Source organism: Oryctolagus cuniculus, chromosome 8 (assembly GCF_051225735.1).
Source record: "Oryctolagus cuniculus isolate XC-2025 breed Fujian yellow rabbit chromosome 8, ASM5122573v1, whole genome shotgun sequence".
NCBI classification, from domain to species: domain Eukaryota; kingdom Metazoa; phylum Chordata; class Mammalia; order Lagomorpha; family Leporidae; genus Oryctolagus; species Oryctolagus cuniculus.
The window spans coordinates 141,506,438-141,519,512 of NC_142874.1; the positions used below are offsets into that span (position 1 = coordinate 141,506,438).

Below are 13,075 nucleotides of genomic sequence, written 5' to 3' on the forward strand. Positions count from 1 at the left end.
TGCCTGCAGGATTGAAGAGGAAAAGGAAGCAGAAGCCTGTGCTTAGTTATCACTACACAAGAACATTCAAACCCAGTTACAATGATTTTCAAGCAGAATTGAGTTGGATCCAATGACATAGACAGAAGTTGTCTGGGGGAAGAGAAGACTAGAAGGGAGAGAGCAAAATGTAGATGGATGGAATAATTAAAATAGAAACAGTGAATTCAAAGAAATAAAGGATAAGTGAAAGAGACAGGGAAGCAAAAAGCTAGTCTCAGGGTGGGTAATGAAGGAGGATGAATATTTGAATGGCTTTGAAATTACCTGTAGAGCATCACTAAATGACAGCTTCCAAAACCAAGGCATGTCTTTTATACTTCATATCATTGTGCATATTTTTTTACATTGAAATAAATGTGTTCAGCAGACTGGATAGAACCAATAAGACAGCTTTGTTTATGTCAATGTTTTAATTAAATGTAGAGAGCTATTGCAAAGCAATTGAGAAATAGGTGATTGTTATGATAATGACATATTGATTGTGCTCCTCCATGCCTTTCATCTTTTTTCTGTTCTTTCTTCTTCATTAAGCCCACGAAAGGCATTCAGGCACATTATTTACTTCCTGAAAAATGTGGCTCAAGTTGTTTGTTCCAATGAGTATGGGAAAAGGATATGTCCCCCTGGGTTCTTTGCGACTGGGAAATCATTCTTCCAATGCTCCCAGCCCACTCACCCAGCCCAGTTCTATAAAGGAATCTGCTGCTGCCCACCCATCATGGAATCTTCCCAGGTTGCAGCTCCCTCAGGAGACATGGAGCCAGGATTCTTCCCTTCCATTGCTATCTTTCTCCTTGTGGCCCTGCTGTTTCCAGGTAAACCAAGCTGGCCTGAACCTACATGCCAGGGTTTCTACAATGATCAGTTTGGGTGCGGAAATCCAAGATAAGTCCTGGGAACACATTTTCTTTTCCTTTTTTTTTCTTTGTAGAGAGAGAGATTTTATTTTAAAGGCAGAGTGTCAGAGGAAATGGGGAGTTGCAGAGGGAGAGGGAGTAGGAGAGAGAGAGGAAGACAGAGTGGGAGAGGGAGAGGGAGTGGCAGAGAGGGAGAGAAAGAGAGAGACCTTTTATCTGCTGGTTCACTCCTCAAATGGCAGTAATGGCCAGGGCTGGGCCAGGCCAAAGCCAGGAGCCTGAAACTCTATTGTGTCTCCCACATTGTGGCAGGGTCTCAAGTACTTGGGTCATTCTCTGTTGCCTTCCCAGACGCATTAGCAGGGAGATGGATTGGAAACAGAGCAGCCAGGACTCAACTGAGCACTCTGATTTGGGATGCCAGTGTGGCAGGTGCCAGCTTAACCTATTGGGCCACAACGCTGGCTTTGGGAGTACATTTTGTTTTTGACAGGCAGAGTGGACAGTGAGAGAGAGAGAGACAGACAGAAAGGTCTTCCTTTTCCATTGGTTCACCCCAATGTCCGCTGCGGCCGGTGCGCTGCGGCTGGCGCACTGCACTGATCCGAAGCCAGGAGCCAGGTGCTTCTCCTGCTCTCCCATGCAGGTGAACGCGCCCAAGCACCTGGGACATCCTCCACTGCATTCCCAGGTCATAGCAGAAAGCTGGGCTGCAAGAGGAGCAACTGGGACAGAACCAGTGCCATGACCAGGACTAGAACCTGGTGTGCCTATGGAGCTGCGGCGCCGGCCGGGAGTACATTTTCTTAATGAGGCTTGTGGGAAGCAGACTCTGGGCTGTGTTTGCAAATGAAATTTTGAATATGTTGGTGGCACTAGCTTCCCAGAGAGCACATCCATCCACTGACTCCACTTTCTCAGCCTTCACGTGTTTCCCTTCCCTTTGTGGAGAAGGACATTCAATTTTAGGAACTCTTCAACAGGTACACTGGTGGTATCCATGGCAAATGATCCTCTTGGCTTGAGGAGTTGCCCAAGCTCATGTTCTTCCACACAGTGCTGTTGGCACATCACACAGCTTCTTGTGCACAGACGTGCACACTCACAACTCCCATTTCACCTCTTTCAACTCACCTCATCCCATCACCCACTTGGCCTTGCCTCTGGGATTGTAGGTGCCTCCTCCTCACAAGTCTGCTGAGAACCTTATGCTGTGCATTTATGCTCCCACAGAATTGCCCAGTGCCCAGCACACTAGCTTCCCAAGTCCTGAGTTTTACACAGAACCCTGGCAACCACCTGCTGAACAAAGGTATCCCTTGTCAGAACGCCAAGAAAACGACTATGGCATATTGCCACGCACCCCTCCTTTTTATGGTAAGTAAGACTGTAGCAGGTTCATCTACTCAAGAAATGCTTAATTAGCAAACATATGGGAAAGGTATTGTATAGGAAGAGGGGTGTGTCTGGGGAAGACACGGTATGGATGCCTTGGTCTTCCCTGTCTTTCAGGAAGACCATGGGGATCTTACAGTTTCCCTTGGAACTGGATTGCTGGGGACCCCATGAAACATGGGGGTCTTTAGGAGCCAAGAAAAACTTATCTGAAGCCACATTTGTAATCCTGACATCAGCCAAACACAGTAGCCAGAGGAAACAATATTGGTGTAACATTCTTCTACTGTCACCTAACAGCCCTATTTCCTTGGCCTTGGAAGCCATTCCCTCTACAGCATTTTACTGAATATTTGTTAAGTACCAGGTGCCCAGAGAGGTAGGCAATAGTTTCTGGGAATAAGGAGGATAGGATATCATTTGGAATGTGTTTATTTCATTTCTTGTTTTTATAAGGAATATTTAACTAACAATATTCAGCATAAAAGGGCAACTTCTCTGGCAATCTACTTAGGTGAGGAGAGGGACAGAATGATGATAAGGAGCAATGAGCCCATAGACCCTCTTCTGGACTCTTCCAGCTGGTCCAGGCTCCTGGTTTGTCCCCAGACTCCTGAAATTGCTAGCTTCAAATCTATCAGGGCCTGGAGAAAACAGCAAGAAACAAGATTTTTTGTTAACCCCAATTTCATCGCTGCCCTGAAACAGAGTAAACCGGTCACAAGTTCAGCAGATAATAGCAAGGAAGACAAGAGAGTGTTGGTTGGTGAATTACCAGTAAAATCCATCAAGTAAAATCCTACTAACTCTAATCTCTGCTTTATCCCACCCTATCTTCAATTCCTTTGATTTGGCCTTTGTTCCAAAGAACTGTCTAGTCTGGTCTTCCTAAGGTAAAGGAAAGGTAAAATGCACTTACCTCATTCCAAATGCACAGAGACCAGCAGAAATCAGGGGTCACTGAATCTCCCAACATGCCCATGAGCCATGATTATCAGCCCCAGGAGGTTATTGAGGAGATGGCCAAGATTGGAAGGAACAGAATCACATGTAAGCAGTAGGTGTTGTCGTTTAGAACACAAAGCTTTGAACTGTAGAAAGGTGTTTCATATGCATTTGCCATCCCTCACCATATCCCCAAAGTATTAAAATGGCCACTGTTTAATTGTTGAGATACTCCTAAAAGGGTAATGTTGAATTTCTTTATATAGAACCTGAAGAAAGCTTCAAGGTTGTCAACTGCAAGAGAAACGAAGGCTACTGTCAAGAATTTTGTAATTATTTGGAAACACAAATAGGCTACTGCTCCAGAAAAAAAGATGCATGCTGCTTACGTAGGAACTGATGCTGCTTATCTAGAAGCCCCAGCCCTACTGGCCTGCCTGCTCTTCTGGGCCACATTGGAGCAGTGGCTGTTCAGGACTCCCTGAACACCTGAGGTGATGCTTCCTCTGCCAGTCTTAGTAGTGTATTCTGCAGAAATAAAATTTAGAAACTGGTTACACATAATCTTAAGGAAAGTAACTTACCTTGAGATATAGAAAATCTTCAAAATTACATGATTTGTACTATTAGATGTGGATATAATAAATTCTCATAGGCTAACATTCAAATGAGTATTTCTTTTATTTCACAATTTGTTTGAATACTGGCTTTTGTTGTAGGCACAGAAACTGAGTGGATTAGAAACATGATTAGGATTTGTGGGGCAATGTCTATCCAAACAAATAAAAACTAAAATTCTTTGTATGCTATAATATGGGCACCCTTTAGGGTACTGTGTACGTAGCAGAGAAATATAGGAGAATTAAAAAAGGGCTCCAAGGGAAAATTTGAGAATGACTAGTTTAGATGGGGGCAGGGTAGGTTTCCAAGCATTTGAGGAACAGTAAAAGGAGGCTAGCGTGGCTGGAACAATGGGAGGTAGGAGCATTGGGTGTATGCAAAGTCAGGGTGGTCAGAGTAAGGTCATGAAGCTTAAAACAGTAAGGTTTGAGCTCTTACACTGAGGAAGGTATGGTGCCTTTTAGGATGCATCTATTTGATATTTTGCATTTATTAAGAAGTATTTATTAACAATAAGCATTTATTAACAATCCTCTGGGTAGAAGTTGACCCATACCTGAATCATGCTGGGAAGTGAACTTGAGTCTTGCTTCGTGAAGCTTCATTCTTTCAAAACTGCTGAGATGAAATACAATGCAATGTCACTTGGTAAGGGGCAGGTATCTGCTCTGCTCTCTGTGAAGCCCAGGATGAAGAAGCAGCTGGACTGGCCTTGGGCATGTGTGACCAGTATGGCATAAAGACAGCAGGTGGGACCAGCACTGTGGCCCCCCTGGTTAATCTTCCACCTGCGACACCGGCATCCCATATGGGTGCCAGGTTCTAGTCCCGGTTGCTGCTCTTCCAGTCCAGCTCTCTGCTGTGGCCAAGGAAGGCAGTGGAGGATGGCCCAGGTGCTTGGGTGCCTTCAACCACTTGGGAGACCAGGAGGAAGCACCTGGCTCCTAGATTTGGATCGGCACAGTGCACCAGCCTCAGTGGCCAATTGGGGGGTGAACCAATGGAAGGGAGATCTTTTTCTCTGTCTCTCTCACTATCGAACTCTGCCTGTCAAATAAAAAAAAAAGTTATAAAAAAAGACAGAAGGGAAAGCAAGACTGCAGCATCCAGATGTTAAGGCACTTCAGGCACCTGTGATCTCAGCAGCACACGGCATATATGGGTGAAGGGGTACGGATCCTGGTTCATGTTTAGCTTCTGGCTTTCCTAATGAGTTTGAAACACCAGACCTGCTGCATCTTCTGTCCCTTTAAGCTAAGTAAAAGTCAAATTGGGGATTGGACATTTTGTGTAACAGGTAAGAATGTCTCTTGAGACACCTATATCCCATATCAGAGCCTGCATGTTCTTTTTTTTTATTTTTTTAACTTTTATTTAATGAATATAAATTTCCAAAGTACAATTTATGGATTACAATGGCTTCCCCCCAATACCGTCCCTCCCACCCACAACCCTCCCCTTTCCCACTCCCTCTCCCCTTCCATTCACATCAAGATTCATTTTCGATTATCTTAATATACAGAAGATCAGCTTAGTATATATTAAGTAAAGATTTCAACAGTTTGCTCCCACACAGAAACATAAAGTGAAAAATAATAGATGATTTTTTTAAATGATGATGAAATCAGATCAGACCTATTGTCATGTTTAATCCCAGTGAGAGTCAAGTTGGGAGTTGGGAGTTGATAATTTTTTTTTTTTTTTTTACAGAGGATCAGTTTAGTATGCATTAAGTAAAGATTTCAACAGTTTAGAGCCTGCATGTTCTAGCAGCACTCCTGATCCCAGCTTCCTACTAATTTGTCCCCTTGCAGACAGCAGGTATGGCTCAAGGGATTGGGTCCCTGCCCTCACATGGGAGACCTGGCATGGCCCAGCCTCACCTGTTCTAGGCACTTGGGGATTGAACCAGCAAATGATGGATAAATGATGGATGTAACTGTCCTTCTCTCTCTCTCTCTCTCCCCCTCCCCCCACCCCGCTCCTTTGTGCTTGTTGCGCTCAGCACAAGTCTTGTACACAACTGTCCCTCAAAAATACTGTTGAATGAATGACAGCCGCCACAATCATTGAACAATCATCTGCAGAGATGAATTTACCTCTTTCTGTCAACTTGGATAACTTTAATCTTTTATTTTTATTTTACCTGAAAGTGGGGATATTAACGTTACATAATGTGTAATTCATGACAATTATCATAAAGTGAGGAAAGAATATATTATTTTGTAGAGTATACAATTCAGTGAAAATGACATTTATAAATGACATTTACATGCCAAATAATATATCTTCACATTGTATACTCCCTATATGTTAACTTCCATATATGAGAGAAAATATATGGCATCTCCTTTTCATGTATGAAAGTCATGTCTGAGTTATTTCACTTTGCATAATAATCTTCAGTTCCATCCATTTTGCTGCAAGTGTCAGGATTTCATTATTTTTATGCAGTCAACCAAGGTGTCTGTCATCAGATGAATGGATAAATAATGGATAAAGAACATTTATTTATACACAATCAAATACTATTCAGCTATAAAAATGATGAAATCCTGTCATTTACAGTGAACAGATGGAATTGGAAGACATCATGTCAAGTGAAATAAACCAGACAGAAAAGACAAATACTGCATGTTCTCCCTCTTTGTGGGAGCTGAAATCAAATCAAAACAAAACAAAACAAAAACTCAATCAGAGCGAAGAATGGTGATTGTTAGAGGTGTGGGGAGGGAGAATAGAGGGAGTATGGATAATAGATACTAAATCAGAGTTACATTGACAGAATAAGTTCCTAGTGTTACACAGCACAGTGTGAAGACTATAGCTCACAACAGCCTAGTGTGTATAGTATGAATAAATAGAAGAAGGAAGTTCAAAACCCCCAGTTAACCAAATGAGTGGAAAAGGAAACTTTTGCACTTTAGTATTTAGGACACATCTGGTGAAGGAGAACTCCCTCAGTCTTTGCTTCTCTGAGAAAAATCATTTTCTCCTCTGTATTTTTGATGATAGATCAATTTTCTAAATAAAATATTCTTGGTGGTCAATCTTTTTCTTTCAACATTTTGAATATATCACCCAACTCACTTCTGGCCTGCAAGGATTCTGCTAAAAGATCCTCCAATAGCCTTATTGAGGTTTCCATGTGTGTAACAAGTCACATTTTTTAGCTGCCTTCAAATGTTTTTAACTGTGGATCATTTGATTGCATGTGTCTCAGGTGGGCTTCCTTCGAATTTCTCCTGTAGACTGCACACTCTTTCCTCCTGTGTCTTTTCTTTGTCACCCTCAAGATCCTGTGTGCACAAGCTTTGATAGCACTCATATACAAGGCAGCCATCTCTGGAGTGAGTCAGCAGCAAGAACGCTGGGAAAAGTTCACAGCTTGCCTTGGTTTCCAAAACACTTCTGAGTACTTTATCAGCTCCCAGAGGCAGACTAATGAAAGCTCTGCTCCACTGGGAGCAGCTAGGAAAGTCAGGATGTTAAGTCAAAACCCTCCCAGGGAGAAACTCAATGTTGGCCATTTTTACCCAATTGCTCTGCACAGAACCTTGGGGAGTAGCCACTGGAGTGCCCATGAAGTTTTTTTTTTAAAACTTCTCCTTTACTGGGGACATGGTGGTTAAATATGGGATTCTTGCATCCTATACTGATGTGCTTGTATTTGAGCCCTGCCACCTCTTCTGATCCAGATTCCTGCTCATACATGCCCAGGGAGGGAGCACATGATGGTTTATGAACTTGGGTCCCTGCCACCGATGTGGGAGATCCTGATAGTGTGCCTAGCTCCTTGATTTGAACTAGTCCAGCCCCAGTTGTTACATTTGAAGAGAAAACCAACAAACAGAAGAACTCTTTTTCTCTCTCTCTCCCTCTGCATTTCCTCTCCCTTTCCCTTTCAAATTAAATAAAAATAAATAAACTTTAAACATATAAATATATAAATATAAATATATATATATATATATAGTAGAAATAAAACTGCTTCTTTGTTCCTTGTGTTTAGGGGGACTTGCAAATGAAGAGCCCAGTCGACTCCCAGAGCAAAGCCATTTGAGTGCCAGCCCTTCAAGTAGGAGCTGTAAAAATTGAGATGTTCAATCTTTGGAAGAATTCCTTCCAGGGAGAAGTTGGAGAGTGGATTTTAATCACTGAAGCAAGCCAGATGGAAGACAGAGGAAGTAACCCAGTGCCCATTAAGGCTCCCACAAGATAGGTGTTCACTTGGCCCTTCAGCTGATAGATGCAGACTGGTTACCCAACTCTCTAACATCTGGGAGGGCAGACAAACATCTTCTGGGAAGGACCACGAGTCGAGAGTTATTGTCTGTTCTGTGCTAAACCTGGGAAGCACCAGTGGGATTATTTGCAGGCCCCTTTAAGACCACCTCTCTAGTCTCAGTGGTCTCAGGAGACTTAAAAATGCAGTTCCCAGGCCCTTCCAGGTTCATTGATTTAGGAGCCAGTCTCTCAGGTCAGAGCTGTGAAAACTGGATATTCAGTACAGGTGGACAAACTCCCTTGATGCAGAGGATGGAGACCTGATTTTATTTCTGGAGAAAGCAAGGGAAAAAGACACAGGGGGTCTCTAAAATCCCATGCAGGCTCCGGTAGTCCCACTGTTCCCCTGCCCCTGTGGTTCCAAAGGTCTCTTGTTTTCCTCTCCTTTTGCCTGACCCTCAGGCAGCACATGGAAGTCTGCAGGCAGCAAACTTCCTCTCAGAAGAACCTGGTAGCAGGGCACTTTGCCTGTTCCCTTTGCACTGATGCCAGGAGTAACTACTGGAGATGCTTCTAAGCCTATTTAGCACCACCTCTTTCATCTCTGTGCTGTTTGGAGATTGTGAATGCCTAGTCTCATCCACTCCCGGAGCCAGTAACTGAGGAGTCAAACTCTCAGGGTGGGGGGCCCATAAAGGCCTGAATTCTATATAATTATATGCAAAACCTTCACTGGGAGTTGGGAATCCTTTCTCAATTGTAAGACATTGAGTATATGGTGGGTTTGGTTGTTATTGTTGCTATTTTGTTTTCTGGTTTTTTTGACAAAGTTGTGTCTGACCTTTATCTATCTGATTGGGTGTAGATATTTTCTTATTTGCGTGTGTCAGAGTTTCTCCGGCTACATGTGGATGTTTATTCAATGTCCATGGGAGAAGGGAAACTCAGAGCCTCTTATTCTATTACCCTGCTGATGTCAATCTGGCTCATCCAAGATGACTGTGTAGTTGAGCATCTTCACACTTGTTTAGTGACCAGCATTTTTTTCTCTTCTGTCAGCTTTAATAATTTGGGAAACAAACACTCTATTCCCATGTGTATCTTTTCATTTCCACCCAACCTTGCGTATTATATCCATCATCAATGCCCTTCTCTTTCTGGATTACTGCTTTCTAAACTCAACGCTCCTGGAAATACCCCCCTCTGCATTATTTTTCACTCATAATTCCATGCCCTTTCCCTTTTCTCTCTACTTTGTAAATATTTCTTTGAAGATCACCAATTTATCCTTTCTTTAATGCCTATCTATATCTTTCCAATGTTGGATTTTTATCCATGCTTAAAGGTTCTTTTTTTTTTTTCAAATAATCCTTTTCTGTCTTAGGGAGTGCTTTTCTCATGATATGTAGTTCTCATTTTATTAACCAAACCATAGCTTCCCAAATGTCATTAAGAATAAATACATATAACTTCAAAGTTCTTAAAAATCTGAATTTTCTCCATAACAGCTATTCCAGTTTACTTCAGTGTCTTCCACTTGTCCACAGTACAGTTCACACATACTCTCCACTTAAGCTTCTAGCTTTTTTAAAATTTTTTTAATTATCCCATCCTACCCTCCCTCCCACCCACATTCCCACCCTTCTACCTCTTCCCAGTCCTAATCCCATTCCTATTTTTTTACTAAGATATATTTTCTATTAACTTTACACACATAAGATTAACCCTACACTAAGAGCTCAACAAATAATCTGAAAAAAGAACTATTCCTCAACAGTTGAGACAAGGGCTGTTCAAAGTTATCACATCTCAAAAGGTCAATTTCACTTCTACACACTACCTTTTAGGTACTCCACTAAGAACATATGATATTTTTCTTTTGGGGACTGGCTTATTTCAGTAAGTATAATGTTTTCCAGTTGCATCCATTGTGTTGCAAATGACAGGATTTCATTTTTTTACTGCTGTTTAGTATTCATGGTGTGCATATATCATAATTTCTTTATCCAGTTTTCAGTTGATGGGTATCTGGGTTTATACTTGCTTCTAGCTATTACATTTCCAGGCAGATCTGTGATGGAAGACTTCTTGGTGGGATAGAGGAGCAAGTGAAAGGTGGGAAAGGGTGAGTGGATGAGTGTACCAAGGGCAGAGGTCATCTCTTGGCTTTCTTGTAATTGTGTGTATAGTGCCTATTCACAAAAGGAATTTAATGGATATCTCTAGTAGAATCATAGTGAGGAAATAAAGGGGTTTTCATAACTTTTCTATGAAATATGTATATTTGTTAATTGCTTCAGGATTAAATCAATTCTGTTTCTGAAGATTTATTTATTTATTTGAAAGTCAGAGTTACACAGAGAGATGAGAGGCAGAGAGAAAGAGAGAGAGCTCTTCCATCCAATGTTTCACTCCTCAATTGGCTGCAACAGCTGGAGCTGCACCAATCTGAAGCCAGGCTTCTTCCAGGTCTCCCGCATGGGTGCAGGGGCCAAAGGACTTGGGCCTTCTACTGCTTTCCCAGTTCATAGCATTGAGCTGGATCAGAAGTGGAGCAGCTGGGTCTTGAATCGGCGCGCATGTGGGATGCTGGCACTGCAGGCCAGGGCATTAACCCGCTGTGTCACAGTGCCAGCCCCTTACATCAGTGATTAATAAACAATCTCTAACATTGCAAAGTGTTGAGCTTATCCCATGATTTATGTCTTTCTTTAATTCTCATGTGTCCAGAATCCTTCTAAATGTTATTATGTATAGCAATCTGGGTTGCAATCAGTGTCCCGGGCCTCAATATAAGCGAGACTATGTACACAGACTCCTCCACACAAGGCCATCTATCCAGGCTTCATTCGAAGTAAGGGTGATCTTTACCCAACTGCGCTCTCTGACACACACACAGGAACCTGATAGCCAGGAATAGTGAACACAATAATATACCAGGTGCTTACATCCAAGCCCAGAAGCACAGGAAATTGGTGTAACATCTGTGAAGTGATCTGCTAATATGCATAGAAAACATCAAACACTTGCCCTTATTGCATAACTTTTTCTGCATCTCGCAAGTTCCTTAGTAAATGAAAAGTTATATATCTTGAGAAACATTTTTGGGAAAAATCTATTTTTATTTTCAATTTTTATTTATATAAGGTGAACCAAATTTCAGGAATTCCTTTTTTTAGTATTTTTTTAAACTTTTATTTAATGAATACAAATTTCCAAAGTACAGCTTATGGAGTACAATGGCTTACCCCGCATACCTTCCCTCCCACCCGCAACCCTCCCCTTTCCCGCTCCCTCTCCCCTTCCATTCACATCAAGATTCATTTTCAATTCTCTTTATATACAGAAGATATGTTTAGCATATATTAAGTAAAGATTTCAACAGTTTGCACATAGAAACACAAAGTGAAAAATACTGTTTGAGTACTAGTTATAGCATTAAATCACACTGTACAGCACATTAAGGACAGAGATCCTACATGAGGAGTAAGTGCACAGTGACTCCTGTTGTTGACTTAACAAATTGACACTCTTATTTATGGCATCAGTAATCACCCTAGGCTCTTCTCATGAGTTGCCAAGGCTATGGAAGCCTTTTGAGTTCACCGACTCTGATCATATTTAGGCAAGTCGTAGTCAGAATGGAAGTCCTCTCCTCCCTTCAGAGAAAGGTACCTCCTTCTTTGATGACCTGTTCTTTCCACTGGGATCTCACTCACGGAGATCTTTCATTTAGGTCATTTTTTTTTTTTTTTTTGCCAGAGTGTCTTGGCTTTCCATGCCTGAAATACTCTCATGGGCTCTTCAGCCAGATCCACATGCCTTACGGGCTGATTCTAAGGCCAGAGTGCTGTATAGGACATCTGCCATTCTATGGGTCTGCTGTGTATCCCGCTTCCCATGTTGGATCGTTCTCTCCCTTTTTTATTCTATCAGTTAATATTTGCAGACACTAGTCTTGTTTATGTGATCCCTTTGGCTCTTAGTCCTATCATTATGATCAATTATGAACAGAAATGGATCACTTGGACTAGTGAGATGGCATTGGTACATGCCACCTTGATGGGACTGAATTGGAATCCCCTGGTATGTTTCTAACTCTATCGTTTGGGGCAAGTCAGCTTGAGCATGTCCCAAATTGCACATCTCTTCCCTCTCTTATTCCCACTCTTATATTTACCAGCAATCACTTTTCAGTTAAGTTTCAACACTTAAGAATAACTGTGTATTGATTACAGTATTCAACTAAAAGTGTTAAGTAGAACAAACATAAAACTACTAAGAGGGATAATGTATTAAGTTTTTCATCAACAGTCAGGGCAAGGGCTGATCAAGTCACTGTTTCTCATAGTGTTCATTTCACTTTAACAGGTTTCCTTTTTGGTGCTCTGTTAGTTGTCACTGAACAGGGAGAACATATGATATTTGTCCCTTTGGGACTGGCTTATTTTACTCAGCATAATGTTTTCCAAATTCCTAACAGGGATCACTTTTTCAGTTAAAATTTAAACACCTAAGAATAATTGTGTGTCAATTACAGAGTTCAACCAATAGTACTAGAACAAAAAAAATACTAATATGGATAAAGTATTACATTGTACATCAACCGTCAGGACAAGAGCTGATCAAGTCACTGTTTCTCATAGTGTCCATTTCACTTCAACAGGTTTCCCCTTTGGTGCTCAGTTAGTTGTCGCCGATCAGGGAGAACATATATTTGTCCCTTTGGGACTGGCTTAATTCACTCAGCATGATGTTTGCCAGACTCCTCCATCTTGTTGCAAATGACAGGGTTTCATTGTTTTTGACTGCTGTATAGTATTCTGTAGAGTACATGATCCATAATTTCTTTATCCAGTCTACTGTTGATGGGCATTTGGGTTGGTTCCAGGTCTTAGCTATTGTGAATTGAGCTGCAATAAACATTAATGTGCAGACAGCTTTTTTGTTTGACAATTTAATATCCTTTGGGTAAATTCCAAGGAGTG

The 13,075-nt window shown here is 41.7% G+C and overlaps 1 protein-coding gene across 1 annotated transcript; it reads left to right on the forward strand.

The window, feature by feature from the left end:
* The first annotated feature begins 698 nt into the window (after nt 1-698).
* On the forward strand, nt 699-3,907 carry LOC127486008 (sperm-associated antigen 11B-like). The gene is made up of 3 exons (XM_051829685.3): nt 699-857; nt 2,133-2,276; nt 3,506-3,907. The coding sequence occupies exons 1-3, from the start codon at nt 761-763 to the stop codon at nt 3,637-3,639; spliced, it is 375 nt and encodes a 124-aa protein (XP_051685645.3). The 5' UTR covers nt 699-760; the 3' UTR covers nt 3,640-3,907.
* Nucleotides 3,908-13,075: the final 9,168 nt, after the last annotated feature.